The sequence below is a fragment of the Canis lupus genome, chromosome 31 (assembly GCF_003254725.2).
Source record: "Canis lupus dingo isolate Sandy chromosome 31, ASM325472v2, whole genome shotgun sequence".
NCBI lineage: Eukaryota > Metazoa > Chordata > Mammalia > Carnivora > Canidae > Canis > Canis lupus.
Genome location: NC_064273.1, coordinates 31,530,689 through 31,549,076, shown reverse-complemented (window position 1 = coordinate 31,549,076; position 18,388 = coordinate 31,530,689). Strand labels below are relative to the sequence as shown.

Here is an 18,388-nt window from a genome sequence, read left to right as displayed (position 1 = left end):
GGAAAGATTTAGGATCCCCAACAGAGGTGCCCTCTGGTTCTTGGAAAGACATAGCCTTGGGGCACCTGGGTGGCTCAGTGGTTGAGCGTCTGTCTTTGGCTCAGGGCATGATCCTGGGGTCCTTGGATCGAGTTCCAAATCAGGCTCCCTGCATGGAGCCTGCTTCTCCCTCTGCCTATGTCTCTGCCTCTCTCTCTCTCTCTCTCTCTCTCTGTCTCTCTCTCTCTGGGTCTCTCATGAATAAATAAATAAAACCTTTTAAAAAAATGTCTTTAACATAGCCTAAGTTGGCAGTACTCAGCGTTGCTGTTTTCCCCAGGACTTTGAATTTTCTGAGCATAAGGGAGATTTTTCAGCACTATATACACTTAATTTAATGCTTTACCTTGCATACTGTGGGTGCAGCTGAATGAATGAACAAGTGAACAACTGCTGATTCTTCCCTGTTACTATAGTTACTTGTTTTTTTTTTCCAGGCGTAATTTACATTGCTTTGTATTTTAATAGCCAGTATATATATATATTTTTAAATCTGAGGCCATTCAATCCTTCCCTTCACACTGAAAATGGCTCAGAACATTTACCAAAGAATACTGTTATTATAAATATCATCATTCTCTCTGAGGCGAGTATTTGGGGATTTTTTTTCTCAGAGGCCCTGAAAACAAGTCTCACTGCTTGCAGTATTTCATGTCTCATGGAAGCCCTCTTTGAGGTTGATTCAGGGCCCTGTTGAAAACTGAGGTTTGGCTTCCTGAAGACTCCGACTCTCCCGGAGAGGAGGCCGTATTAAGTAACAGCAGAGACCAGCCTGTTCAAACCCCTCTGTTGGTAACTCCCTCTCCTGAAGCCCCGGGTCGGGAGCCTGCAAGGGAGCCACGGAACACAGGTTGGCCCCTTGCCAGTGGCGTAACCGTAGCGCCAGAGACTTCCAAGGATAAAGTATTAAAAGATGTGTCCGAGGGTTGTGCCATGACCAAGGTTTGAAATCCCTGAATCCAGAGTTTACTCCTTAAGACCTGAATAAAATTCTTTATTTTCAGGCATGTGTTTTGTTACTCAAGTCGGAAAAGGAACAAGAGATTTTACTTTCTGCTGGGCTCAGTGCAGAGCTACAGTTCTTGGCTAGACCACATGAGGTATTGTTTCGGAGGTCACTCCAAGGAGCTTTGCCCCATTCATGGCTTTTGTGTAATTGAGTCGAATCTAGCTGGTTTATTTACCCAACCGATCGGCAGCAAGGTTGGGGGGGTCGTAGCTTGAATGAGGATAATAAGGGAGTGATGAAAAGGAAGATGGCCCCAAACAGATAAGTTTTGTCTTTTTTTCTTTTCTTTTCTTTTCTTTTCTTTTCTTTTCTTTTCTTTTCTTTTCTTTTCTTTTCTTTTCTTTTCTTTTCTTTCTTTTTTTCTTTTCTTTTCTTTCTCTTCTCTTTTCTCTTTTCTTTCTTTCTTTCTCTCTTTTTAGATTTATTTATTTGAGATGGGCAGTGGCAGAGGGGGAGAGAGAGAGAGAATCTTAAGCAGACTCTGTGTGGACTGTGCAGCCCCACACAGGGCTTGATCTCACCATCTGAGCTGAAATCAAGAGACGGAAGCTTAACCCCCTGCATCACCCAGGTGCCCCGATAAGTCATTTTCAAGTGGCCAGAGATGATAAACTTGCAATGAGGGAAAGGAAGCAGGCAGTCGGTGAACAAGGCTGTGACGTCTTCCAGGGGGCTGGGAAGAATGTGTGATGAGGTTGAGATGCTCATGTTTTCCAACTGTTTGGTTTTGCTCAGGCTGCGGATTTAACGTGAGTAACAGTAACCCTACCATATGCATCAATGATCTCGTCATGGAATACAATAAGCAACACAAGGCAGAGCTGAAGCCCTTAAGAGCTGACGAGCTCATCGCCAGAACTGTGACTGTGCTGGAGAAGCTCATCGACACGTTTCAGGACAAAGGGCCCAATGGCGTTCTTCCCCTTTATTATAAGTATTGGGTACACAGGTCAGTGCTGATCCGTCTTCATTCTTTTAAAATGTCTTTTAAAATATTCAGTATCTTAAAATAAGAAAGTAAGTACAAGTCTAGAAAAAAGTTTTTAGATTTATTTATTTTAGAGAGAGAATGTGTGTGTTTGTGGGCTGGGGGAAGCGCAGAGGGAGAAGGAGACTCTCAAGCAGCCTCCGGCAGAGCACAAAGCCCCATGCAGAGCTCCATCCAACACCCCTCAGAACACAATCGGAGCAGAAACCAAGAGTCAGATGCTCAACACGACTGTGCACCCCTCAGGGGCCCATAGATAATTACTTTTTACCTTTCTGATGGAGAAAACCGGTGTCCACCACGTTGAGCAAGTTACCATCAGCAATACCAGGACGAACGGGCGTCCCGTGCCTGCTGGTGGGATGCCGAGGGAAGGACACAACATCACCTGAGAGCTTTCCAGCATGTTTAAACTGAACCTAATGTGAGGAAACACAAAATTTTAAGTTGGAGAACATTCTAGATAACAACAGTTTTCCAAGTGAGATCTCCAGGACAGTTGCACCCTCACCTGGGAACTGGTTAGAAATGCACATTCTCAGGTTCCACCCTGGGCCTCCTAAATCAGAAACTCTGAGGCTGGCTGAGCATTATATTTTAACATGCTCTGGGGGGCATTCCCTCCACCCCCGGCCAGCCTGCCTGCCCGCCACCACATGCACCCAAAGCTTGAGAGGCCCTGGTGTATCCCAACAGGCCTCTACACTTCAGAAATGTTGAGGTCTTCAAACACACACACACACAAAAAATAAAATAAAAAGAAGGTGGGAGATTTGTTTGAGATTAAAGAGGCATGACAACCAAATGCAAAATGTGATTCATAATTAGATCCTGGATGGGAGGAAAGAGCCACAAAAGATATTAATGGGACAATGGGGAAATTTAAACATGAACTATATACTAGATGTTATTATGTGGAGGTTAGATTTCTTGAGGGTGATAATGGTATTCTGGTTTTGTGGGAGATTGTTCTTAGGAGGTACATGCTGAAGTATTTAAGTATAAAGTGTCATGATGCCTGCAACTTATTTTTAAATGTCAGCAAAAAAGCATGTGTGTGTGCATGAAGAGAGAAAGCAAATATGGAAAATGTTATCAGTTGGTGTGAATATAAGTGAAGGGGGAATTCTGGGGATCGTTGGACTATTTTCTCGACTTTTCTGTAGGTTTAAAATTATTCCAAATAAAAATGAGTGGCATGGGGTGGGGTGGGGGGATGGATCCTATATTTTAAAAACTACTTAGGGATGCCTGGTTGGCTCAGTGGTTGAGTATCTGCCTTCCACTTAGGAGGTGATCCCAGGGTCCTGGGATCGAATCCCGCATCAGGCTTCCCACAGGGAGCCAGCTTCTCCCACTGCCTATGTCTCTGCCCCTCTTTCTGTGTCTCTCATGAGTAAATAAATAAAATCTTTTAAAATAGTAATAATTATTATCATCTAACAAGGATGTAACCCAACAGGTACATTTGGAAAATATTAAAAGCAGCAGCATTAGAGTGAGTTTAACTTGAAGTTGATGGTACTCAGCTTCGTTCTAGAAAATCAACTTTCCAACGTAGCTGCTTCTTCTCCAGCCTCAGCCAAAAAAACCTAGAATTGCACAGTGGTTCTTAAAAGTGCTGGAGGGTGAGGAAGTGGTGCAAATCATCATCCAGATGATCGGAGTTGGGAGAAAGTCCACACTCCCTATTGGAATTTCCAACACCCTGATTATTCTAGTAGTTATCAAGACGGTTCTCAGAGGACCAGCAGAAGCCAGAGAATTTTATCTCGCCTACCCCATCCTGGGCCCCCTCCCCCAGTCCTTCTGCCAGATGGGTAAGGACTTAGCTACCTGTCTCTAGACACCGCATTACCTTTCTCACTGACCCTCTGCTGTTCTTCATGTCCAGTGGCCAGCGGGTCCGCCTGGGAGGCCTCGAGGGGCCAGAAGTGTGGATAGTCGGCCTGGATGACTCTGGCTTCCTTCAAGTCCAGCAGGAGAATGGCGACGTGGTGACCGTGCATCCCGATGGCAACTCCTTCGACATGCTGAGAAACCTGATCATCCCCAAGCAGCAGTAGCAGGGCCTGAGGCCTACCTCCCTGGGGCCTACCTGCCTGGGGCCCACTCACCTGGGGCCTGCCTGCCTGGGAACCCACTTGCGAGGGGCCCATCTGCCTGCGGCCCACCCGCCTGGGACCCACCTGCCTGGGACCCACCTGCCTGGGGCTCACCTGCCTGGGGCCTGCTGTCCTGGCCACGGAGCAGCAGGAAGGCAGGCAAAGCCACTGCAGCAAGCATTCCAGTTCAGTTCCTGCTGCTTTTCCTAGCCTCAGGACCTGGAAAGCTGATTTAGGGTTGTAGGCGAATGTTCCCTCCCTCCAATTAATCTGCTTAATTCCCTAATTTGGTTCTGTCTATTGCCATTTTACTTGGTATTTGCAGATGTCCCGGGGCGCAGGGATGACCAGCGGAAGACTTAGTTCAGGTGAAGCACGACCCCAGGTGTGAAATCCTTCTCCCTTCTTGGGCTCGGATGTGTGTTTATTGCCCCCCCAGCCCCCCAAAGAAAGTTTTTATTTGGAAAACAGCAAGGGTATGATTCAGATGTTTCCCCAGTAGCGGAGACCTTCACTCCCAGACTATTAAAAAACAAATCCAAAAAAGCTTCCAGGCCCAGGCCAGCGATGAAGTAGAGGTTTGGTAACACTGTTTATGAGCGTCCAGGGAGGCGTTTTCCGAGAGGAACATACATTGGCACTTGGTCGTTGTTTTATTTTTTTTTTTGTTAATGAGAAAAGGGATGGAAGACTTCTGAGTGTTACTCTGGGCCCGGTGGTTTGTGGTCCAATAACCGCACCTCAGTGGCCGCAGAGACGGGTGTCACTGGTGTGGGTGCAGTGACCCTTGGAAAGGAAATCGGTTACTTAGGTCGGCCGTAATTTACGAGCTCCCTTTCCGTAAGTTTGGATTTACTGCATGTTCTGAAGTGATGGGATCAAGTTCAAGATCCTTCACGTGTGGATTAGGCCTCGTGTGGGTGTGTGGGGTAGACGATCGGACCCTAACAGCCAGAGACGAAGACTCACTCATGCCCCACCCCAGGGAGGATTGGGAGCTCTTAAGCTAGTTGTAGGCTCACTTTGAAATCTGGAGCATTCCTGAAAGACCATGTGGCGCACAGAATGCAGAAATACATGGCATTTTGTTTGTAAGTCATAATTGTTGGCTCCGCTTTTCCTAAATTGCCAAGAAACAAAATGCAACCGATACTGAACACCGTCATTAAACGGGGGGGATGTGTGTGTGTGTGCGTGTGTGTGCATGAGCGTGTGTGAGAAGCTTTAGAAGAAGATGTTCAAGATCTGATGCCCTAAAAGTCTCCACGGAAGAACAAAAGAAAGGAAACCTTTTGATATGCATTTGCGATTTCCAGATGTACCCCATGCTTTTTCCATGTCACTCCTATCTCTGTTGAACTTGTGAATCACACACATTACTTTTCAGTCCTTAAAAGGCCAATTTTTGTCCACTTTTCTTTCTTCCTGCCAGTCGCAACTGAAAGTAGTGGAAAGAAAACTTGATGGGGCTCTCAGCTTTGAACAGGATCCTCCTCCTTATACACTAGCACCATCTTTATCCAGCTTTACCCAGTCAGGCTCATTCCAGAAACTTGTGGCTTTCAGTGTAAAAATCTGCCTACCTTCAGCCAGGCACAAGCAGCGCCATAGGAAGGGAGGAAAAATAACGTGTTTAGTTAAGTACACCAACCCAGTGTGTGGTTTTTGGAAATGTCACTTCAAAAGAACCAGAGAAGTAATTTTTGCAAATAAGGCTTCAATTAGAATGGTTTTTCTCAAAAAACAAAAACAAAAACAAAACAAAAAAAACCCACCAAAACAAAACCAAAAACAAAACTTGCTCTCTCCTAAGTGTCCAAGTCTTCTTTTGGAATTAGTGACAAGTTTAAACAAAAGTCCACGGCACCCCCAGAAATCACCAAATGGACTCACCCTTGAGAGGGCATCTGCAAAATATCATCAAGAGGAAAGATCTCTGGGCTAATGTTGCAAGTCTCATTTCTCAAACTTTGTAATATAAGGCAAGTCATCTCTCAGAGCTGCCATTGTTACTGTTTGAATTTCTTTGGGGGGTTCTTTAATGAAAAACATGCTATGTGTTGTTTTAAGCTGAAGTCCTATTCTAGACAGTTCTGCTTTGGGGGGAAAATGTTATCATTTAATTTCCTTTCTGTAAATTAAAACTAATGATGTGTGGCCACGTCAGCGCAGATGGAGATGTTCCGGGCGCACCGCTTTCCCTGTGCCTTCGAGACTTGTGCCGCCACCCGGTTGTCTTGAGGGAGACAAAAGAGACTTGAAGCAGATGCTACGTTTCCCGTAAACCTGACTGTTGCCTCATATGAACCAAAGACTTTTGAAATTCTGCTTCATAGAGACCAGCTGAATAAAAGCATCTCACCCAGAGCTATTAGCGTTAGGGAAATTATCTGCTTGCTACACTACACTCACGCACTGGGGGCGTTGGTGCACCTGGCAATCTCTGATCTCAAGGAGCTTTAAAGTCTTAACAGGGACTTTGCATTTTCTTCCTAATCTTAAAAACGTGGCAGCTGAGCTCAGGATTGGCATGCGCTTTCAGGGCATCTGGTTTGCCTGCGAGGTTAGAGGCTGTGCACCATCGAGCAGCTACCCGGGTATGTTAAAAGGCGAGACCTTGTCCCTTCCAGGCCGGCCGCGGATTTCAGGGGAAGCCGTGGGGAAGCAACCCCTGAAAGGAAGTTTCAGGAAGGAAGTTTTCTCCAGTAGGCATTTTATTTTCCAGAAGGCCTTCCCGTGGCCCCTGCCGAAGCAGCACCTGGGGACACTGGGTGTCCAGCCCGGGTTCACGGGGTGCGGGCACAGTCGAAGGATTGGTGTCTGGGCCAAGGCAGTGGGTGGGGTTCGCTGCTGCAGACTTTGCCCTATGTGGGAACCAGTGGGTGCACAGGCCCAGGCGGGGAGAGCATGCAGCTGCAGCCTCCAGTCCCCGGGCCCCCCTCCACGTACAGCCCCGGGGGTGGCCTACACAGTTGCCCCGGCCCTGGAGCCTGGGAACCCGGAGAGAAGCCAGCCTCGTCCAGCAGTTTCAGGATTGCAGCCGGGAGACATTTTTCAGCTTGCTTTCTGGAAGATCTGTTCGCTCTTCACAGGCAGAACACCTGGGTTATTACTATGCACCTCAGAAATTTGCAAAAAAGTGTGAACCTTCGCATTTTTACCTTTTCCAAGAACCGTCTCAGAAAAGTCATTACTTTAAACCGATGCCTATAAAAAAGCAACTCTACCAAAATAAACTTTAAGGTTTTCTGTACCGTTTGGGCTCATTGTTATTTTTGCCACAAGTTTCGTTTTTAAAAAGAGGCAACTACTCTTGGTTACAGTATTTTTATTCATAGTTAAACATTTTTACAAAATAAATAGTTTTACATAGTAAGGAAGGTGTATGTATTTCTAAGTATTGAGAATTCGGGGGCTTTTGTTGTTGTTTTTGATTTATTTTTGACAAATGGATTATGTGTCGTACAAAAGAGAAATCTTACTACTCCAAAGAAGGAAAGTGAGCAAAACCCAAGGTCAAAAAAACCCCTTTTAACTGAGGTGAGAAATAAATGTAATAAAACGGTTTAATATAAAGTTTTTCATTGAAAAATAAATTTCATGTAACAGTATATTTACTATAAGAACAGGCTTTGTTGTTGTAGAATTGTTCTTATTCTTTTGTAAGAACTGCTTGATTTGTGTTTTGGGTTTTTCCCCCAAGATTTTAACCTTCTATATCGTACTTAAGTTTAGGAACAGCTTGCGTAATGCATCTTCGATAACCCAAGGGCTATGATGCGCTAAGATTTTAAACTACTGTCATTTGCCGGCATTTATTTGAAATGTTCTTTTTATTCCATTTCATCTGTAGCAGCCCCCAGTCTACCCTGTCTTACAGTTGCAATAAATTACAACTTCGGGTAGACTTTGTACAGGATTCATTGACCGTATAAACCTCTCCTGCCCTTAGGGCCCAAGGGGGAAGGCATGGCCATAGGACTTTAAAAGGGACAAAGGGGTGGGGGGCAAGGGGGTGCAAAATACTCTGCTCTTGCAGATTTCCTCAGCCTTCACACCCTGTTCCCTTCTCTACAAAGGTATGAATGGAATGGCTTTTCTAGAAAGGGCTTCCATGAACATAAAGGAATTCCTTTCCCTGGGAGGCCCCTTGGAGGGCCGAGCAAGTCTTGAACTGGGTTTATTTCTCAAATCCGTTTGATCTGGCATTTTTGTCAACGTGTTAGGACCCACTACAATTTTTTTCTTTTCTTTTTTCTTTCTTTTTTTTTTTTTGTGAAAGAGAGTCATATTTATTAAAATGCTTCCTCTTGCCCTGCTGGAGCCTCACTGAAGTTGTCAAGAAATGATATCCCCAGCTTCAATGTGCAGACTCTTAAAGATGGAGGTAACAATATTAGGTTTCCATGGTAACTCCTGTTAACTCTGCACCGGGCTGCCCGCCGCCTGGAAGCTGGCTTGCGTAGGAATCTTCCTTCATGTTCTAGGCTCTGAAAACCCCGGTGTTTGTTTAGACAAAGTTTTCCCTCGCACACGTTTCATTTTTCAAGCACATGCACACTCCTTGTTAAGACTGTTTACCTAATCATTTGTAAATCTATTAATGGCCTTATTTTTTCACAGTAACCCTCAGATCTTAAACTGCTCGAAAGCCTTCATGGTTTGTATTTACTCATGACCGCAGCCCCCCAGCGATTAATAACAAGGTAGACACAGCGCATTTTGTGGTAGTTTATTGAAAAATGTCAGGTGAGATCTGCTCATCAAACCTGCACCTTCCAGGAATCGTGGTTTAATGACGAGACTTGTGAGCATAAAAAAATAATACCCCGGGCTTATTTTCTGTGTGCACAAAGTGCTGCTAATGAGGTATAGGTAAGTGCGGGATAGAGGTGTTGGCCTTGGATTCTTTTGAATCAGCCCTTTGCTGCCCCACAGATGTTCCTAAATTTGCAAATTTCACCCCCTACCATAAGGCTGCCGAGGCCCTGCTAAGAATGACGCAGACCCTCAGTGTGACACTAGGCTGGCAAGCCATCATTTCACATGTTGTGAACAATTATAGATTGCACTTTGATTCTAGAACGCCGAATTAAAGACATTTGCAGAAACCCTTTCCACTGAGAGGGGCGCAGAGTTTCCTAAAAGAAAACCATTTCCGAAGCAGTGTAATGATGGAGGGTTTGTAGCGCGGAGCCCATTGAAAGAACGGCGGCTCACTGCACCGATCCCCGTCAGAGCCACGGTCGGATTTTTAGATGGTGAAATCTTGAAGCAAAAATAGAAGAGTAAGACAAAAATGCATGGAAGTTTATTTTTTAAAACACTGCTGGTGCTTTATAAAAGGACTTCTGTTCACCTGTTACGTACAGGGCATGTTCTTGCTATGCAGGAAATGCAGGAAATGCTGAAGAAAATGTATACACCATTGCTCTACCAACCCTCTAGCGAGTTCTCCTCCACGAGGGCACAGTCCATTGACAATTCTCCATATTGCACATGCAATTTAACTAACTTTTATTAGCATTTCTAGTAGCAAACACGAGCCTAGGGAATTACAAGGTCTGTGTGGGCCAGAGGGATGTTGCCTCGTAATCAAACCTGACAGGGGGAGCCAGTCGCCTTGGGCACCTAATCATCCACATGTCATTCTCAGAAAAATATCTGGCTCTCTCTATTTCTGCATTTAATGCCTATTCGATACATCCTGAAGGTGCTATTCTTGGTGGTACCAGGAGTTCACGGGGAGGGGGGCGGGGAGGAAGTCAAAGCTCGTGAATGAACTTGCGAAGCACACCCGGTGCATTCCCTCCCTTGGTCTCGGCTCGCTGATGGTGGAACTGAAAACAGGCTTAACGGTAAAAAAAAAAAAAAAAAAAAAAAAAGACACCGGCTTTTCAGGAGACGCGTGCATGGCTTTTGCAGACGTCCGCCGTGTGCTGTCGGCTCCTGGGACTTCGATCGTCACACCCGGCCTTGGGACTCGGAGCGCCCTGAATCCAGGCCCCCCCCCCCCCGCCCCGTCTGGCTCTTAGCAGGGTGGGCTCTGCTCGCTGCAGCCGAGGCGCTCCGGGGAGGGGGGGCATTGCAGCTTGAGGTCCCGCGGGGGCCGCGGGGGGAGGGGCCGAGCTGAGCGCCCCTCCCCCCCGCTGGACCCGGGCCCTCCCACCCCAGCCCCGGCGTTTGCGGGGCTCTACGTAAAAATCTAGAAGTCGGCCGCCGAGTCCTATTAAAATAGTCGTCTCTGCATAAATTAATTTAAACCGTGCATCTCCAGCTCGGCTGCACGCGGCGGCCCGGCCTCTGGCTTCTCCCTGCGGGCAGCCCGGCGCGAGGTCACCTGCCGTTGGTGATGATGACCGAGGCGCCCAGGTAGTGCGGCAGCGGCGCCCCGGGCGGGGAGGCGGCGGCGGGGCCGGGGGGCCGGGGCCGCAGCGCGCCGGCCGCCGCCTCGGGGGCGCCGGGGCCGCAGGCGAGGGCGGGCGCGCCGGGCGCAGCGCCCCCCAGCGGCCCGCGCCGGGCCAGCACGCGGTGGTAGTTGAGCAGCACGAAGGGCAGCTGCGCAGGCGCGCCCGGGGGCTCGGGGGCCGGCGGCGCGCAGCAGTCGGGAGCCGCGCGGGCCAGCGCCAGCCGCGCCCCATCGCGGGCGGCCGGGCGGGCGGCCTTGGCGGGGCCCAGCGCGGGCTCCTCGCGGTAGTGGCCGCAGCTCGGGAAGCTCGGCGGCGGCGGCGGCGCGGTGTCCTCGCCGAACCTGCGCGCGGCGGCGGCGGGCGCTGCGGGGACAGCGACACGTTAGGCGCCCGCGCGGGGAGGCAGGGGCCCGGCCCCCAGCAGCGCCCCCCCGGCCCCCCGGCCGCACCCCCCGGCCCCCCCGGCAGCGCCCACCCGGCCCCAAGCAGCGCCCACCCGGCCCCCGGCAGCGCCCACCCGGCCCCCCCGGCCCCCGGCAGCGCCCACCCGGCCCCCCCGCAGCGCCCACCCGGCCCCCGGCAGCGCCCACCCGGCCCCCGGCAGCGCCCACCCGGCCCCAGGCAGCGCCCACCCGGCCCCCCGGCAGCGCCCACCCGGTCCCGGCAGCGCCCACCTGGCCCCCCCCCGCCCCAGCAGCGCCCACCCGGCCCCGGCAGCGCCCACCCGGTCCCCCAGCAGCACCCACCCAGTGGCCGACCCCGCGGTGCCCCTGAGGTCGCGGCAGAGCGCGAGCAGCAGGTGGAACCAGGGCGGCAGCCGACTGCGGGGCGCATCGGGCTCCCCCCTCCACCTGTGTCCCTGTCTTTCCCTCTGGGTCTCACATGAACAAATAAAATCTTACCAAAAAAAAAAAAAAAAAGCACCTGGCTGCTGGCCATCACATTGGACAGCGCTGCTCTAGAAGCTTCCACTGCCTGACGCATAGGTGGTCCTAGTCAACCAACCCTGGGTCTTTTGCATTTTTTTTCCCATGGGATGGTAATCACCCCTGCTCCTTTTAATGCCATATTAACTAAAGTTAGAGCCACCCTAACCAATTAGATACCTGCAATCATTAGCTCCCTATCTTTTGTTTGTCTTTTGTTTGCCTTAAGACAACCTTTGTCTTCCTTTAACATCACAAAAGACTAGGAAGTAGATCACAAATTGCCCCAAATTAGCACCTTTGGTCCTTTTTTTTTTTTTTTTTACCCAAGTGTATGACAAATGAGGTGGTTATTAATCTCTTTCGCTTTCAACATGGTGGGTTTTTTTTAAAGGTTTTTCTTTTTTTTTTTTTTTAAGATTTTATTTATTCATGAGACACACGGGGCCAGGGGCAGAGACACAGGCAGAGGGAGAAGCAGGCTCCAGGCAGGGAGCTGGACATGGGACTCAATCCCTGAAGGCAGCGCTGAACCGCTGAGCCACCCAGGCTGCCCAACGTGGTGGTTTAAAAAAATATATATATATATATACACACATATATATAATCCTGTGTGTTAGTTGTATCATTGACCAACTTCCACACACAAAGGAAGAGTTCTTTCAGGTCAATCTCAAGTGGGTAATAGGTTCAGCTGTTATCAGAATGCTGAGCTTTGTCTGTGTTGTGGTCCCGGGAAAATCCTTCCTTGGTTTTTTTGAGGGACCCACAACTGGATCCACTGATGGCGCTCTCTCCAAGTCCGAGAAACTGTTGGCTCTGAGGACTGGCCCAGGCCAAAAGGCAGGGAGGGCTGCACTGCCCTAGTACTGGTGTGTTCTTTCCTAAGCTGGTTACTTTTCAAAACCCATGTCCTAGTAATCTCCAGGACGGTGAGCTTTCTCCCAATCTATGTGTCTCAGGCTTGTAAGGACAGAGTCTGAGCGAGAGATTCCCCAAGCAGCCCGAGGAGGAGCAGAAGCCGACCTGCCTCCAAAGAGAGAAAGTTTGGGATCCCCGGGTGGCTCAGCAGTTTAGCGCCTGCCTTCGGCCCAGGGCCTGATCCTGGAGTCCTGGGATTGAGTCCCACATCGGGCTCCTTGCATGGAGCTGCTTCTCCCTCTGCCTGTGTCCCTGCCTCTCTCTCTCTCTCTCTCTCTCTCTCTCTCTCTCTCTCTCTCATGAATAAATAAAATCTTTGGGAAAAAAAAAAAAGAGGGAAAGTTAGAGTGGGCAAGGAGGGGAGCTCCAGAGAGCTCTCCTCTTTCAGCAGGTGGTTCTTTTCTGGGCATGTAACATTTCCCCCAAAATGCAGTGGCCACTGCAGGAAATTTGCAGCATCTTGATCTACACTCTGAGCAGTGGTTAGATCTGCATGAAAAAGCAGTACACGTCTCACGGCTAACCCTCAACCCCCACCTCCCCTCTGCCTGGGACTGGTCCAGCGAGCAGACAGGAGTCTGTCTGGGCCTGAGGGAGCTGGTGACACATCCACAGAGGACGTTTGCTTGTCTGCCATCAGCAAGAGCTGGTGGAGCGGCCATCCCTCCCTCTCTCCCTCCCTCTCTCTCTCTCTCTTGCTGAACCAACAGTGCTGGGCAGGCACCTACTCTGTGCCAAACGCTGGGGTAGGCATAGCACATGGCTTGGGAGCCCATTTTAGAGACGAAGAAACTGAGTCCTAGAGTGTTCATGTTCTTTGCCCTGGGTTGGCGAGTGGCATTTCTGTCTTTGAGCTCATGAATTTCCACCACTGTTTTCCACACTTTGAAAACTGGCATGGGAAGAAAACCAACGGCGTCCCATCGTCGTTTTTTGGGCGGAGTGGAAAGTAATCTTGTAAAGTAAATGCAGCTGGAGCATTCGCAGTGCATGGGAGCTGGTTTTGAAAATCACTTTGTCTCCCTCTCAGGGAGCAAAGGAGGCCAGGGTTTTTATGGAGTGGGGGGGGGGGCTGCACACCCGGTTTCCTCTGCCCTTTCCACTGTCACTAGTGCCACGAGAGGCACCCGGACGCGGTCACCCTGCTTTTCTCCCTCTCATGAAGCTACTCCCATTGAGAGCAGGAAAGCACAGCAAGTCCTACTTATGAGCAGAAAAAGGAAAAGTCTGCCCCAAGTGTGAGGATCTTTTTTCCATCCGCCACCCACCGCCACTGTTCACGGTCCCGCCCTCTCCCCTCGTGCAAACATGACCTACCTTCGTAGTTTGGCACCAGGCCGTGCCGAGCACTGTTCACTGGCGGCTCAGAAAGGTTTTTAGCTGGAGACGGGCTGCTAGGCACTAGGGGGTTGGCATAATGCCACTGGCATTCACCACCGGCTGGCAGCGTGCTCAGGAAAAAGCGTGCCACCTCACACGGGGATCCTTGGGGCTGCCCGAATTTGGCCGGCAACATTGGCTTTTTGCTGCTGAAGACGTGAGAGTCCAGAGGGAAGTGTCCGTAATGGTAGGAGAAGGGCAGGCTATAGGACGGGGCGTACAAAAGGTCGCTGCTTTCTGAATGGAGCTGCTGTTCTGGGGGTGCCGGGGCGGTCGCCGGGGGGCTGGCTCTCCAGTTTGCCAGCTGGCTGCATTCCAGTTTGTCCATTTGGAACGAGCTGTATTGCTGGATGGCAAAGAAGACAGATGAAGGGGCCAGTGAAGAACCGCCCTCGGGCCTCGCCAGACCCCACCCAACCTGTAGGACTCAACCGCATCCCTGGGCTGGACCTGCCCCGGCCCCCAGGGTGAGGTCCCGGGCGGGGACAGGTGCAGAGCAAACGGTACCACGGCGCCCCACCCTCTGGGTAGAACGAGATCTCCCCAGCCCACGCCGACAACATACCAGATGCACACGGGCACTTTGTATTTCTGAGAGGTTACAAACTACTTTTTTTTAAAAAAAAAAAAAAGGGAGGTTTGCATTAAAAATATAAATGCTATGGAAGCACTGTGCTCTGGGCCACATTAACGTGGATTTGAGCAAGCCGATGGGCCTTCCCGATTTAGTCTTTTTAGTCTAGACCTGATGAGTCCTCCCAGATGTTAGCTTTATGGGCCTCCCGGCTGCGTCTCTGCTGCATGTGTGTGCGCGCGTGCGCGTGTGCACACGTGTGCAGGACATCCCCCAAGGGACTTTGCTGCACGCCACAGGGAAGCTTCCAGACTGGGAGACCTGCTGTGCAATCGTGTCCTGAGCCCCCCTTCCCAGGCCAGATGTCAGCTATGCCCTGCCCCAGCCCGTCGGGCGTGTTACCTGTGGGGGGTAAGGGTTTGTTCTCAGCTTTGTCTTCATCTTTGTATTTTTGGGCTTTGCTAATTTCCTAGTTTCTTGTGAGGTAGACAAGGCAGTCCTCCAGGAGTCCTGGGACTTGGACGTCGACGCCTGGTCCAGGGACAACTGCAACTCCTTGTATTCAATATCCCTGAGAAGCAAGAGCAGGACAGGTCACGTCCAGCGGGCTGCCAGGTGAGAGCAGTGTCCCTGGCACCACCCCCTGAGCGAGTTCATCCACGGAGCTCCAGCGCGTCGGTTCGCTGAGGTTGGATGGGACAGGACTTCAGGAAAGGGCAGCCCATCCTCATTATAACAGCCCCCTGTGGCCCCGGGCAATGCTGAGGGGGGTCTGTATTATCCGGCAGGAATAGGGGGAGGGCACTGTAGCCCCTCCAGTCCTGTAGGCCCCAAACAGGTCCCAGAGACATCATGGGCCACTAGGAAGTGTGTCCAGGCAAAAGGCAAGGGCAGAAGCACCACTTGTCAATTTGAGGGTTTGGGGCTCAGCTGCTTCTCTAGTTAGCACCCAGGGAGGCATGGGTGGGGAACCCTCAAGGGTTCAGGAGCCTGGCTCCCAGCCTCACCCATTTTCACAACAGGTGCCAGTTTCTGCCCTGAAGAGCCAACTTGGCAGGGTCGAGTTCATGATGGGGGGAGTGGCCCAAAGTACCAGCCCACACCTGTCTGAGGAAGCTGAGGAAGAATCATTCAGGGGCTAAAATGCTTCCTCTCTTACAGTTTTGCTAAGATCACACTCTACTTCTAAAAAACCAAAACCAAACCAAGAAACCAGGGACCTGGCAATCATTCTATGAAAGAACCGAGAGCCTCAATCCTTACTGCATTAGAGCACCTGCGAGGACCTTGTCCGGGGTGGGGCTGGGAGCTGCAAGGGTATCAGGTTCAGGGCCAGAGCTGGGTGCAGGAGATTTAACATACAGCAGCCGTGGTGAGCCCACAGTAATATAGGGTTCCAGGGAGACGCGTGTCCTCTTGTGCCTAATGGTCTTAAAAGTATTCGCAACTGAACTTGACCTTCTGGGACCCTAAAGGGGCCAGACATTGATACCACTTGCAACAGGCTGTATGGAAAGACGGAGCGGGGTGGTGGGGAATGTGAAGGATCTCCTGTTCCAGATGGCAGGAGCATGCAAGATGACCCTGATGTTTGGGGGCGCCAAGAGCGTAGATTCATATTCTCGGTCCGGGAGGGACATCGCCTGTGCATCCTACGCAAGATGTGGGGTGGGGGGGCGAACATCTTCCCGCTGCCCCCTGCCCCCCCACACCCCTCCGCTGGTCTCTGTGATCTGATCTTCAGCTGTGCCCGGGGCAGGGCTCCCTTTCTGGTGTTGCCACCACTGCCTGGCGCCTGGCTCTCAGTGCTGAGAACAGGAATAGTTTGGACCTTCCCAAACGAATAGGTTGTTCGAATAAAAACAAAACAGGAGACAAATGAACAGTTTCAGAAAGAGAGAGAGAGAGAGGGAGATGGTGCTTGTGGGAATGGGCTGATGAGGGTCAGGGGAGGAGGGGAGAGCAAGGAAACAAATACGTCTGACTTACGTGAGGACATAATTGACACTCACGATGCAGTGCGGCCGGGACGAGCGGCTGTTGTGAACGATGGTGGCATAGCTCTGCACCCACACCCAGCCGCCCAGCTTGGACAGCAGCCGGTAGTACTTGGTGGTGACCTGGCCCTTCACCAGCACTGCAAACACAAGGCGACATGAATCCCGAGGGACAATTAGCAGGCCCTGCTTTGGGGACACTGCCCCCCACTGATAACCTACAGCCCCCAGTTGTGGACCGTTTTGGGGTCAAAGACCCTCTGAGAACATGACAAAGGGATGAGCTTTCTCCACTGGAAGGTGCATACTTGCACATGCACACACATGCGCGCGCAAGATTTTTGCCTACAATCTCGAGGGGTCCGGGGAGCAATCTGTCCCCTTCCCTGTCAAATTTAATAGTCACTGATTTCATTGGGAGAAACAATTAGTCCCCATACGACATTTTGCACCTGGCAGAGTGATAAAATTGGTTCTGCTTTTCAGTTTCCAAAAATGCCACGATTATGTTATAATCCCCCCACACCCTTAATCCCCAGAACCCTTAATAGGCAGCAGGGGCAGGGGGTGATGTAGTTCTTTAAACAAAATAATAAGTACATTCAACCAAGTGTCAAATTATTGTTGATATTTGCTACTCTCCAGAACATGTGTGTATTCACAGTGAGACTGCTGTTCTGTGGCCTTTTATATTTTCTTCCCATTAGCCCCACTTTTCCTCGGGCCTGTTAACTTCCTACGTTGCATTGTAGGAACCACCTCTGCTTGGCTAGTTTCTGAACACCGGGCCTATGGGCCCATCTTTCATGCATGGCTGCATGCTCCAGACTGCTGAGCCACACTCACTCCCAAAGCCTCTGTACTGATTTCCCTCGGGGCCTGGAGGGCACAGACTGGAGGGGAAGGCCAGGGAAGGGGGAGGCCAGCACAAATCTAAAAGGCATCCCTTGATACCCAGGTCATTCCTGCTTCTCAAAGCAGGGCTGGCCCCAGGGCCCTAACTAGCAGCCACCTGAACAGGGATTTGGGGAGGTGGCCAAATCTGTGCCTGAACTAGTTGGCGCTGAAGGAACTCCCTGGGGGCTGCTCACAGACAACCCCTTAGGGGGGCTCACCAAGAAATTCAGCCCTCATCTTGTGCCATTAGGCACAGCCCCCTCACCATCTGCCCAAACCCTCCTGTGGCTCTCCAATGTCTTTTGTGACTTCTTTTCATATTAAGGGTGCCTCTTTATCATCCACTTTAATACCTGCAGTAAAATATTTTGGTGCAGAAGAATATTATTGCAAATGTGATAGTCAAAGAGTTATTAGCTTTAATATATAAAGAGTTCAAACAGATCAATAAAAACATTAAGGTCCTAAAAGTAATACGGCAAAAGAACTTGAACAAACAATTCACCAAAGAATAAATATATAAGTGATAAACAAATGCTCAATGTATTTGCTTACCACAAAGCTAGATACCATCCGTTAAATAGGCAGACATTTAAAAAGAAACAAATATAGTATGGTTCTATTTATGTGAAATGTCCAGAATAGGCACATCTATAGAGAGACCAAAAGCCGCTTAGTGGTTGACAGGAGCTGAAGTGGCAACTGATGGGTGCTAGGTTCCTTCTTGCGATGAAGAAAATGTTCTGGAATTCAGTAAAGGTGATAGTTGCATGACATTGTAAATATACCAAAAACCTCTGAAAATGGTTAAAGTGTTGAGTTTTATACTATGTCAAATGCATCCCAAAGAAAATAATGAAATGTCAACAGGCGATGTCAACTAATCTATGGTGGGGGGCATTGTCACGTGCTGATAGAAGCATGAATTGGCATGGTCCTTCTGGGAAGCAGTGTGACAGCTCAAACCCACTGACACACTGACTTCACTTCCAACAACTGACCCTGTTATAAGCATTCTGCTTATAATTCGGGGGGGAAAGGTCAGAGAAACTTAGCTGTGCAAGAATTAGGGAAGACGGTACATAAATTTTGGTGTACTATGCAGCTATTGAAATAATGACTAAGAATTTGCAGTATTATGG

At 49.9% G+C, this 18,388-nt stretch overlaps 2 protein-coding genes across 9 annotated transcripts in view; one reads left to right on the top strand and one right to left on the bottom strand.

Moving 5' to 3' along the window:
• HLCS (holocarboxylase synthetase) overlaps window positions 1-7,394 on the top strand; it is a 218,404-nt gene extending 211,010 nt beyond the window's left edge. For all 7 annotated transcript variants that reach the window (XM_025450040.3, XM_025450036.3, XM_049104767.1 and 4 more), the window contains 2 exons: window positions 1,784-1,997; window positions 3,931-7,394. In XM_025450040.3, coding sequence (XP_025305825.1) covers window positions 1,784-1,997; window positions 3,931-4,102 — 386 coding nt within the window. In that variant the 3' untranslated portion in view covers window positions 4,103-7,394. The remainder of the gene's footprint in view (window positions 1-1,783; window positions 1,998-3,930) is intronic.
• Window positions 7,395-8,858: 1,464 nt separating this feature from the next.
• Window positions 8,859-18,388, bottom strand: part of SIM2 (SIM bHLH transcription factor 2) — a 66,901-nt gene continuing 57,371 nt past the window's right edge. For both annotated transcript variants that reach the window (XM_049104769.1, XM_025450045.3), the window contains 4 exons: window positions 16,342-16,489; window positions 14,755-14,923; window positions 13,716-14,124; window positions 8,859-10,914 (listed from right to left, as the gene is read on the bottom strand). In XM_049104769.1, coding sequence (XP_048960726.1) covers window positions 10,478-10,914; window positions 13,716-14,124; window positions 14,755-14,923; window positions 16,342-16,489 — 1,163 coding nt within the window. In that variant the 3' untranslated portion in view covers window positions 8,859-10,477. The remainder of the gene's footprint in view (window positions 10,915-13,715; window positions 14,125-14,754; window positions 14,924-16,341; window positions 16,490-18,388) is intronic.